General features: G+C 41.5%; 1 protein-coding gene across 8 annotated transcripts in view; it reads left to right on the top strand.

The window, feature by feature from the left end:
* The window catches only part of PDE1C (phosphodiesterase 1C), a 703,814-nt gene that overhangs the window by 537,521 nt on the left and 154,136 nt on the right, over positions 1 to 12,157 (top strand). For all 8 annotated transcript variants that reach the window (XM_063708446.1, XM_063708451.1, XM_055347901.2 and 5 more), the window contains one exon: positions 7,041 to 7,109. In XM_063708446.1, coding sequence (XP_063564516.1) covers positions 7,041 to 7,109 — 69 coding nt within the window. The remainder of the gene's footprint in view (positions 1 to 7,040; positions 7,110 to 12,157) is intronic.

Genomic DNA, 12,157 nt, shown 5'->3' with positions numbered 1-12,157 from the left:
GGTTTCTTCTGAGTGTGTATTGCTTTTGCATCATCATGAAGTCCAAAAATTTAAGTTGGGCCATCATGAGTCAGGGACTCTGTGTAGTCATTCATTACTCCCCTTTGTGGGGATAAAAGTGGTTTACATCCTTTATGGCATCCAGCCTGATGCCTTCAAACCGGCCTCAGAGAGAGAACCCTCTAGTGGTGATACTGCATATTACACAAATACCACCCCTTCATCAGGGCCTCCTGGTGTATCGTTTCTGCATGGTATTATTGCTCTGATGAAGGCGACTGTGATGTTTCTCCAAAGCAGCCATGCTTGCCATTCACTGAAACATATTTTTAATTTTTTTTCTTAAAGTAAAAATAGAATTTACTCAATTTGGAGAGTATAGACAGTATAATAGGAAACTTAAAATCACTTGTAATACCCCATCCAACAATTAATCATTGTAGATACTTTCTTTTCTTATGATCTTTTGCTATACATTTTTACACAGTTAAGGCCATATAGTATAGATAATTTTGAATTATGGTTTGTTCACACAACATTGGATTGTAAGCATTTTCTTGTGAGTGTTTTTTTAACTTCTCCATTAATATAATTTCAATAGCAGCATAATATTTTATTCTGTGGCTCTAGTGCAATTTACTTAACCACCTCTCTGCTGTTGGGCAATTAACTTATATGCTTTTATTTTATTTTTTGCAGTTGTAAATAGCAGCAATGGAGCTCTTTGTACATAACGCTTTGTCACATTTCTGAATATCTCCACTGGACAAATTTCCAGATATACAATTACTGGGTCACAGGTTGTTAACATTTTTTTAAACTCCTCATTCATATGTCCAATTCAAGTTCAAAGCACATTCAAATATTTTGAAAGCCACATTTAAATATCTTGTGGTGTTGTATCTCTGAATAGCTCTTGCTTTTAATCATTCTTCTTTGTGATGAACAGACATATTCAAATCACACGAAACCAAACCTAGTATTGATGGTGGTTGTATTGTGCAGGAAAAAAGCATTAAATACTCTGAATATGCAGCTCTGATTTATATACTCTTGGTTGATAACTCTTAGGGCGGGGTGTGGGGGGTGGGGGTGTGGGGTGTTGAAGACCTCCAGACTCTTTCAGTGTTCCCACAGCCTGAAGCAGAACTTGGACTTTTACTGATGCTCTCTCTTCAAAGCTGTAAAGGGGCAAAAACGATTATTTGTTCTGAGGCTTCAGGCAATGGCTTGTTGCCCTCTGCCTCAGCCCAAATGGAACACAAAGAAGGTGTTGGCAGATATGCTCAGCAATAATGATCAGAGGTCTGTGGGTATCAGAAAGGCAGTCATTTACAATGTGCTAAAACAGAGAGATTGAAAATGGCCAGTAAGTTGACAGAAACTTTCATACCTCAGCTTTTCAGCATCCTCCTCTGCCCTGTGGGATCTGGTTGTACTATAATAACATTGCTATTGCCAGACCATTAATAATGATGATGTTTGGTCTCAAGGGCTCTTAAATCACCCTTTCTCCAGCAGGCATAGGCTTGGCCAGGCTAACCCCATTTTGCAGAAGGGAAATTATTTGTTTGAGGTTAAGCTGCAAATCACTGTGCTTTAGCACTAACTTTGGGAAGTCCCGAGTCTTAGGTGTGCGTTCACCCTGAGGCGGGCAGCCTTAGTTGTCACTTCTATCACTGTCCTCTTCTCCAGACTCTTGATGAATTGGATTCATTGCCCTCTAGTTGAACCAAACAAGGACATTAATTTGAAATATCTGAAAGCTATTCATTTGTCAAAGGATACCTCAAGTCACACAAGCTGCAGTGGTGACATATCTGCCCCTAGCTGACGGATTGGGTTGTTTACTCCTTAAATGGCCACATGCTGTGAGTCAAGGGCAATGTAATTCCTGACCTTAAAGTGTTTATTTCCCAAAGATGACAGATTACCTACTTAGACACACACACACACACACAAATGCACACATGTGCACACACACGCATGCACACATGCACATACACACACACCTTTCTAAAACAGATAATAAACACTGTATTGTATGACACAGTTTGCTAAGCACTGTCATGTGTGTACTCTTACTTGATGCTCGCAATTATTGTCCTGACATTGATGTTTTCTCAATTTTATAGATGAGGAAAATGAAATTTAGCAATAGCAGCATTGACATAGTTGTTTGTTCATTTGCTTTTATTTTACCTCATTTATCAGATATTTGAGAATTCTAAAATCATACAAATTTAATACATTGCTTTTTTAATGATTAAGAAAGTGGAATAAAACCAGAGTCACAAAGTAGAGCTAGCATAGATGGAACAAACCAGGGCAAATGTTAATAAGCAGACGTGCAGTCTAAATCGGCCTCCCCTGATTCCTAGCATTATGTCATAAACTGGGTCTAAGCTTTCTGGAATCTTAAGTTTAAATGGAAATAAACCATTTACAAGATTCACATCCGTGAGGATGAGCACACCAGTTGTTTCAGAAGAAAGAAGGCTTCCCTCCCGACAACTGAAAGAAACATCTCTGGGTATTCAGTGAAGGCAGTGTTTCTCATGGCTGCAGATCAGGCTCACCTGGGAACATTAAAAAGTCCTCATGCCCAGGTCCCACCCAGACCAACTAAACAGCATCTTGGGGTGAAGGGTCAGGTGTCAGCATATTGTTTAAGAACTCCCCAGATGATTCTAATATGTAGCCAGGATTGAAAACCACTGACAGAGTAGATTTCTACAATGAATCCAAGAACCAGTTCCATGTGATGGGTGGCCTGAAGCCTTCTGTGTGCATCGTACAGTACAGTTTAGAAGCTGGGTCAGGACTGGCTGTTCCCACCTGGTTTCTGATGTTCTTCCTGGACATGAGAGGGAGCAACGGAAGGGTGAAGTGCGAAGGGTTTTAGAAAATGAAACTCAGATGTGTTGGGTATTACTCCCATGAGTGGAACTTTGAGTAAAGTGATAGGTAATTTGGTAGCTTCCTCATGGAAAGTGATTTCAAGAACACAACCTCAGGGAACTGGAAGCCAGTGGGAGGCTGACTCAGAACCTAACCCCCCGCCAATGGCCCGTGGCAAAATCAAAACCAGTTTTATTTTATGCATCCCCGCCTGCTACCTGTATATGGCTCATGGTTATGAGAGGTGGGATGGCTTCATCCCTGTCCTGATATATTGGGCATCTCACCAAGCTAACAGAGAAAATAACAGCATTTCCAGAAGGCCTTGCAGTCCTGCTTTTTCACTGACTCAACGTTCCCAGAGTTCCCTTACTCAGTGTTTGCAAAGAAGATACCAAGGGGATGAAAAGCTACCTCTACGAAAAGCTATCAAGCTGCAGGCTTTTGGAAGATTATAGTCAGTTATTTTTTTAAAAATTCCACCAAGCATTTCTATGAAATAACCTGGCAATAGCGTTTCTACAGGTAGCAACATTGGAAGTTTGTGGTCATTGAGCACTTTGCAGTTTTTCAGGTACTCATGTAGGCAACATTAAATTTGTTCTCTCAACTTCACAAGAGTATCCACAGAAAGCAGAATGCCACACTTTTCGTTAGTTCGACAAAAGGAAATTTCTACCACACAAGGTGTTCCAAGCCTGTTTGATGATGGGAATCACCTGGGCCACTTGTGAAATACCCAGGTCCCTAAACCTCACCTCTGGAAATGCTGGCTCCGAGAGCTTAGTGAGGCCTGGGAAACTGGCTTTGTTTTTTATTTTTGTTAAAATAATTGTCCCAGGTTTTTCTTCCTCTTAGACAACTTTGGGAGACTGTGCTTGAAGGAAACCCAGATAATGGGTTGGTTAAGAAGCAGCAAGAGTCAGGGGAAAAATTTCTTTAAGTTTGAACTTTGAATAATCTTGACTTAAGTTTTTCCCTCCTCCCCCAACACTCAGTAACATTAGTCAAGTTCCTTAAACAAAATGTTTGGAGACAAAAATAGTCTTCAAATCCTGTAAAATGGGATAATTTTGTTGTCAGAATGTTAAAATCAGAAACAACAACAAATCTATATTTCACGGTGCCTACCTAATATGGCACCAGGGCCACAGTAACTGCTTAATATGTGGGAGTGACTATTAGCAATGACCAAGCAGCCAAATTGGGAAGCATATCTCTAAATAAAAACTTGAAGCCCTGTCTCCAACCTAAAATGGAGATTCTCAATGGAGGGCACTTTTGCCTCTAGAGGATATTTGTCACCATCTGGAGGATGTTTATGATCGTCATGACTAGGGAGGAGCTACTGACATCTCATGGGTAGAGGCCAGGGACACTGCTAAACATTCTCCAGTGCACAGGACAGCCCCCACCACAAAGAATTGTACAGCCCAAATGTCACAGTGTCACTGCTGAGAAACCCTATCCCAAAGGTCCAATGAGACAAGTAAAAAATCTTGTGGGACACAGAGGCATTTCGGGCAGAGAAGGAACGGCTTTGGATCACAACATAAAAGACACAGATGTGCCCTCTGGTAGTGCCTCCTAATGGGGCCTATTTGTTGCACACCCAGGGTCCACCATTCTTTGTGTAAGATACAATGCGACGGGCATCCACTGGGGTTGTGCATTGTGGCAGCACTGGCTTTGACACAGAGTATCACTTTGCGTAAATCTTTCACCCCGGAGTGTCCAAGACACTTCATTAGACCAGTGAAGTGCCAGATTACAAGATCATCGTTGGAATCACCTGGTGAAATTGTTAAAATTCAAATTGCTGGCTCCATTCCCTGGAGATTCTGCTTCAGGGTCCAATCAAGGAGCTTGGAAGTCATAGTTATAAACATCACCTCAGGAGTAACTGAGTTACTCAACTGAGGTTCAAGAACTGAAGCACAGCTACAGCCAGGGTCGGACCCTCTATGTTCTCCACCAACTCTGACCTTCAGGGCATCTGTGAGACCTGGAAAATGGAGAAATAAAGTCCCGCCAGATACAGTTCCCTTCACTTCATACAAATTAACAGTTTTTGTAGGTCTGAGCTATTTGGATTAATTTTATGTTTTCTATTTTTACTACTACTGCTGCCAGAAAAGAAGGAAAGAATAATAATGATTAACAATAACATTTGTTATTATCTGGAGGGCATTTGTCACAGAATGTCAGGATTGGCGCCCTGTTGTTTAAGATTAAAATGGGGCTGGGTGCGGTGGCTCATGTCTGTAATCCCAGCACTTTGAGAGCCTGAAGTGTGTGGATCATGAGGTCAGGAGTTTGAGACCAGCCTGGCCAACACGGTGAAACCCCGTCTCTACTAAAATTACAAAAATTAGCCAGGTATGGTGGTGGATGCCTGTAGTCTCAGCTACTCAGGAGGCTGAGGCAGGGGAATTGCTTGAACCCGGGAGACGGAGCTTGCAGTGAGTCAAGATCGCATCACTGCACTCCAGCCTGGGCAACAGGGCGAGACTCCATCTCAAAAATAAATAAATAAAATAAAATGGAAAGATCTCAAACATCATCCAAAGTGCATGTCTCCACTCTTCCCCAGGGATTCTGGGGTAGGGAAAGCTTACCGCTCTCCCACTCACCTCCAACCCCAAGTCTCTGCTTCCTCTGACACTGCCCAGTCTTCAGATTCTTCTTTTTTTTTTTTTTTTAATACTAATTGTTTCTTTCTTTTTTTTTAATTATACTTTAAGCTTTAGGGTACATGTGCAGAACGTGCAGGTTTGTTACATATGTATACATGTGCCATGTTGGTGTGCTACACCCATTAACTCATCATTTAACGTTAGGTATATCTCCTAATGCTATCCCTCCCCCCTCCCCCCACCCCACAAACTGCTTCTTTTGTTATCTTTACCGGTGACTATATTGACACATAGGGTCTTCTCAATCAGCACAGCTTCCACTTACACCAGGCCTCTGCATATAAAGTGGACTTAACTAAAAGTTTGGGAAGTTTGTGGGGACTCCTAACAGAAGTAACCTAATGCTGACTCATGGATATCCTCTGCTGAGGAATTCTCTCTGCATTTCTGCCAGCTCAGACTGCAGGCATCTGCCGTGTTGCTAGAATCTGGCTTCCAGGCCTCTTCCTTCCCACTCTGGGTGACAAAATAAATGAATGAATGAATAAATAAATATTTATGTTTATATATAAGATATGTGTCCATATATGTGTCTGTGTGTATATATTTATACGTAAATATATGCGTATGTATATACGTACACACCCACATACATATATACAAAAAATGTAAAATTTTTTGGCAGAACCTCTCAGTTATCCCTTTGTCTCTTTATTCTGCTCTCTCCTTATTGATCCCATCCTGGGGTTTGACTTTTCATTGCCTCGTGACCCATTAAAGGGTTTATTAGAACAAAGATAATCCCCTTCCTCATAGGAATTCTGTTGCCAGTTGCTGGGAAACTAAGAAACCCCACTAAAGTAGCATTTGTGAAGTCTCCCATTGTTCCTGAGCACTGGACACACTTTGCTTCCTTTAATCCTCACTGGAACACTTCGACGTAATTGTTGTCATTCTCGTCATTTTGCAGATGAAGACCTGAGCTTCAGAGAGATCCAGTTCATTGCTTGAGTTCCAATAGCCAGTAAAGCCTATAAGGACAAAGCAGAGACAAAACCCCTGATTCCCTCATTCTAAATCAGAACTTCCCCTTCTTCAGATAGTCCTCCATCCTGTTCCATCCTGGATGCACATTAGAATGAGGGTTTTAAAAACATCAGTGCTGGGCCTCCACCCTTGTACTGTGGGGGTGACGCCCAGGCAACTTCCTATTTAGAAAACTTCCCCTGTGATCCTAAAATGTAGCATTGCTCAGTGGCACATCGGTCCCAACATATCAACCTTCCAGCCAGAGGAACTGCGTACTGTCACACACACAAAGGCAAAGGCGATGCTCCCAGCTTTTCTGGACCACAGAATATGCACCACCCTGCAACCTCACCTAACCTGCTTCTAAACGTTGTTTTCAGACCCCAACTTGATAACATTTCAGATGAACATTTACTTGTCCAACAGGTCTTTCCACAATCCTACTTTTCCTTATCCTCTTTTTCCTCTTCACAGGCACAAAACAGCGTTCTCACGGCTCACCAGCCCCAAGCACCAGCTCCACGTGTCGCCTTACGTTGCCAGGTGGGTAAACAGCATTGCACCATTATCTTAGTGACCACAGACAATGGAAAGGCCTGGTTTCTCGGGAATTGGGTTGATAAACTGAGAACATGGCCCCATAGTTATCCAGTCTACTCACGTTATCAGAGAGCTTTGTCTCTGTCACCCACATTTGTGAGGCCCCTCTAGGAATGGACATAAATATTTCCATAATTGGTTCACAATCTTCCCCCTCACCTATGGAAAGAATAGAATTTTGGTCCTCTTTGATGTTCATCTGGACATGCTATGGAAGGATCTGCCTTGTAGACGCAGATCGTGCAAGGGAAGTAGTGTGAGTCTGTGGTGAGATCGAGACCCAGGTTTAAATCCCAGCTTTTCTGTGTTCAAATTGTGTGCCCTCACATGTGCTTCTTCAGCTTCTTGGAATGTCTGTTTTCTCATCTGTTTGGGAGAAGATAAGAATTAGAAATAATGCTTGTAAATTTAGCCCAGTATTGACATAGTGCTCATAATAATCTCTCCTACTGAGAAATATGGAAGGCATGTATGACCTCTGTTCGACCCAATCTCACATGTACTGGAAAATCATAAGTATTCATGAGGATCAAGTATAATTATTGTTTAATATAAGGGGCACTTATTGATCATTCTGTCTCCATGCATGTGCTTACATTCTCAACTACAATTTAATTTTTATTTAATTTTAACAAGCAGAATTTGGAAAAGCACATCTGTTTGGGGTAAGGAAAGATTATAAAAGATAAATACCGTCATTGAAGAAAATTTAAAAAATAATAAACATAAGAAGGAAAAATGTTGCCGATAATGCTACCACTCAGGGTTAACCAAGATTACCTCTCCTTCCAGTCTTTATTAAATACTTTTTCTCTAGATTTGAATTAGATTAATACTTTATGTAGAGTTTTGTTTCCTTCCTTTTAAAACTTACCACTACATTATGAGACTTTCTTCATGTTATTAAATACTTCAACAAATATTTCAGTAATTGACTAACATTTCTATGACTATGCCACAGTTTATTTATATGTCTATTGATAATTTAGCATTTATATAACATGCATTTTTATAAGTGACCTTACATTCTTGTACATAAGTCTTCTGAGTCTGTAAGTACGGATTTACCATAGATTCCACTAGGTAAGATTGCTGGCTCAAAGAATGCAGATATATATAGGTTCCTGACACATTATTACCAAAGTGATTTTCAGAAAGATGGTATTAATGTATGGTTTTAGTGTGAGTTTGTCCATTTCACGATCCCCTTGCTAATGCTAAACATTATTTCAATATTTTACTGATTTGATAAGAAAAAATGATATCTACATTTGGTTTGAATGTATCTTTCTATTAAAAAAACAGTTTTTTTAGTGTTAATTCACCTTTACATTTCTTCTTTGGGGAATTACCATATTTCACCATTCTGAGAGGCACATTGCCTTGCATTTTAACCCATTTTAAATTGGGATGTCTTGCAATCAATGGTGTGTGAAAATTCAATTAGCAGCTTTTTTTTTCTTGGTTGTACATGAAATAATAGTTCATTTTACAATTAGTGGCATTTTAGGTGAAATATGACTTATGTCTGCCTGCTTTTGTAACTTCAATTTCTGTAGCTCCCTCACCCAAGTCAAACAAGTGGACTCCACATCCGCCGAATAACCCTTGAACTTTTCTTGCCTCTGTGACTGCCTGGGATGCTCCTTATTCTCTTCTTCCCTTGGCTAATTTCTCTTTGTAGTCCTGTCAAAATCATCTAGGTGGAATTGACAGTGCACTACAATGGTTTGCTTCTAAGTCCCGTTGTCCATTGATAGGTGGCTTTTTCCATGATGAGGACTGTCTTATTCCTTTCTGCCCCCAGTGCTGCCAAGGTGACAGGCACTTACTGGGTATGCATTAATGTTTCTAAGCTGGGTACGTGGTGCGTGAGTGAGCAGCCTCCCATTTAGTTTACGACTACACAGAAGGGAACCATCCTCAGAAAAAAAGACTCATCTTAAAGTTTGGATTTGTTTCAACTCTACAAACTTGCTTTTGAGTAGTGAGTAGATCTTGCTCTGTAGTTTCTGGAAGCCCCTCGCATCTCGTCTCTGCTTGAGGTTATTATGCTCTTGGGACTACAGAGTATCAGGAAGAAATCAGCTTTAAACCAAGCAATTCCAGTGTGAAGTGATGGTGTTTGCTCCTGACAAGGTCATAGCCTTGCTAGATCAGGTGGGATTTCTGAGGGCATCCTTGTCACCTCCAAGAATATGCAGAGCTGTCCTGGGACCCACTTGCTCTGCTGGGAACCCAGGGATGGCCACTGGGTTCCCAAGGCCTCTGACTTAGAATCACAGCTACCTTGTCTTTAGCCATCCAAAGTGGTCCCAAAAGGAGTGTCTTAGGCTCTGCGTTCTGAGCATCTCCAAAGCCTACAGGGCTGTAAACCACACTCCTCTGCCCTACAGGACTTGAGAGATGGTCAGAGGTGGAAGTGGGTAGTTCTCAAAACACCAGACATAATTAACCTGTGTAACTGGTACTACACAGTGTGCAGATTGACACTACAGGACAGAAGCTGCAGGGCAGCTGTGCTTCACATCCTGAGGGGTGCACGGAAGGAGCTGGAATCATGCTTTCACTAGCAGATGTGCTCACCACCTCATTGCAATACCCAGCTCTCTACTTCCCTTCCTGCCTCAGAAGCATCACAGATGCCTCCCTCTGGCTTGTGTGCCATGGGGGCCCCTGCCCATGCATGCTGGCTCCTGCTCACAGCTCCACCTTACCATCTCATAGCTGTAGAAGAGATGACTCTTCTGAATGACCACCAATAGATAGAATCTTTTAAAAACCTTTGATTTTACAGCCAGTGAATGGATTTAGTTGGAATTTTAGGGTTTTATATTTCTTCAACACCACCTACATGATTAGATCCAGTGCAGTCAAATCAATCTGCTGTAGGCTGATCCAATTCAGTCATTAGGAGATGAAAACATTTGCTGTGAATTCCGGTCAAGATGGTCGAGTAAGTTCATTTTTTGACAAACACTCCTCTGCTCAAACACACGCCAAGGTAGGTAAAATTATACTAAAAAATATATCTTTTATAAAAGCTGGTGCCAGGGACAAACAACTCTGGGAACCAGAAAAAAAAAAGAGAGAGAGAGAGAGAGAACTGCAGAAGCCCTGGGACAGCTGCGATCCACATCCTGAGTAAGGAGTGGCAGGAACGAGCTTGAATCCTGTGGAGCAAAAGGGACTAAAAGTGCTCCAGGGGACACTGGGAATCAGAGCTAGGGCTATAACCTGAATACAGGACATGGGGTGGACAGGCTAAACAACTGCTGCCAGCCTGTTTCCTCCAAGCCGCAGCTTAATAATATTAACAGGAAGCTGTTGGCCTAGAGAGATGGAAGGACACTGGGACAGCTTTTCTGCCAGACCGAGCTAGCTTTGGAATTGGATCTGCAATATGCCAATACGATTATAGAGCATTAGTCATAAAGTGCCATTATAAGGCTCTGAAGTGGAAGTTTAAGGGAGGAGGTGGAAGTAACTACAAAACTCTAGGCAGGCGAGAGAGAGAAAGAACCCAAAACCCAAATATCTTCTTTTTTTTTTTTTTGAGACGGAGTCCCGCTCTTTCGCCCAGGCTGGAGTGCAGTGGCGCTGTCTCGGCTCACTGCAATCTCCGCCTCCCAGGTTCACGCCATTCTGCTGCCTCAGCCTCCTGAGTAGCTGGGACTACAGGCACCCACCACCACACCCAGGTAATTTTTTGTAGAGACGGGGTTTCACCATGTTAGCCAGGATGGTCTCGATCTCCTGACCTTGTGATCTGCCTGCTTCGGCCTCCCAAACCAAGTATCTTCTACTTGAAATTAGCCAAAATGTCACAGGCAACAAAAGAAGCAATAGATAAATTGGACTTCATTAAAATTAAAATCTTTTTATACATCAAAAGACACATGAATACAGTGAAAAGGCAGCTCACAATATGAGAAAATATTTTCAAATTATATATTTAATAAGGGGTTAATATCTAGACATATGAAAGATATAAAGAACTCTGGCAGCTCAACAGCAGCAGCAACAACAACAAAAGTAAAACCCAATTCAAAAATGGCCAAAGGACTGGAATAGACATTTCTCCAGAGAAGATCTACAAATGGGCCAATAAGCACATAGAAAGATGCTAGTCATTAGGGAAATGCAGATCAAAGCCACAGTGAGATGCCACTTCACCCCCATTAGGATGGCTACTATAAAACACAAACAGAAAATAGCAGGTATTGGTGAGGGTGTGGAGAAATGTGAACCCTGGTATATTGCTTCTAGGAACATAAAATAACACAGCTGCTGTGAAAAATGGTCTGGCCAAAGGCAAAGTCAAGAAGCAGGGAAGTGCAGGTTAGAAAGCAAGGGGCACAGGTACAGGAGGAAGAACTGGTGCCAGTAGCAGAGTGTACCACAGAAATCGGCAACTGGAACATGAATTTCTTCTAGAAGAAGTTGATTTTTGGTGCAGGCTGTCAAACACTTTAAAATGTATTTAGGATACTCAGACAGCCAAATGGAGGAAAAATTATCCTAAAAACAATGAAGAAAAATTGTACAAAAATCAAGAAAGCAGAGATATGTAAAAGAAGTGGTTCAAAATCTGAAATTTAAAAAAAGGAAGCAAACATATAGTCATTGCAATTTTAAAAAAGAAAAACTATCAGTTGATAGTATAAGTTCAAGGTAGAACACAGTGGAAAAGTTAATTAATGTTGGAGGATAGTCCTGAAGACTTTACACCAAATATAGCATGGAGAGGGAACCATATCAAAAAAATGAAGGATCATGAACCATAAAATTCTTAGAAGGAAACGGCTGGGCTTGGTGGCTCACGCACTTTTGGAGGCCAAGGCGGGTGGATCATTTGAGGTCAGGAGTTCAAGACCAACTTGACCTACATAGTGAAACCCCATCTCTACTAAAATACAAAAATTAGCCGGGCATGGTGATGGGTGCCTGTAATCCCACTACTCGGGAGGCTGAGGCAGGAGAAACACTTG

The sequence above is a fragment of the Gorilla gorilla genome, chromosome 6 (genome assembly GCF_029281585.2).
Source record: "Gorilla gorilla gorilla isolate KB3781 chromosome 6, NHGRI_mGorGor1-v2.1_pri, whole genome shotgun sequence".
In the NCBI taxonomy this organism is placed as follows: Eukaryota; Metazoa; Chordata; class Mammalia; order Primates; family Hominidae; genus Gorilla; species Gorilla gorilla.
The sequence above is the reverse complement of the archived record's forward strand: the minus strand, read 5'-3'. Positions and strand labels throughout refer to the sequence as shown.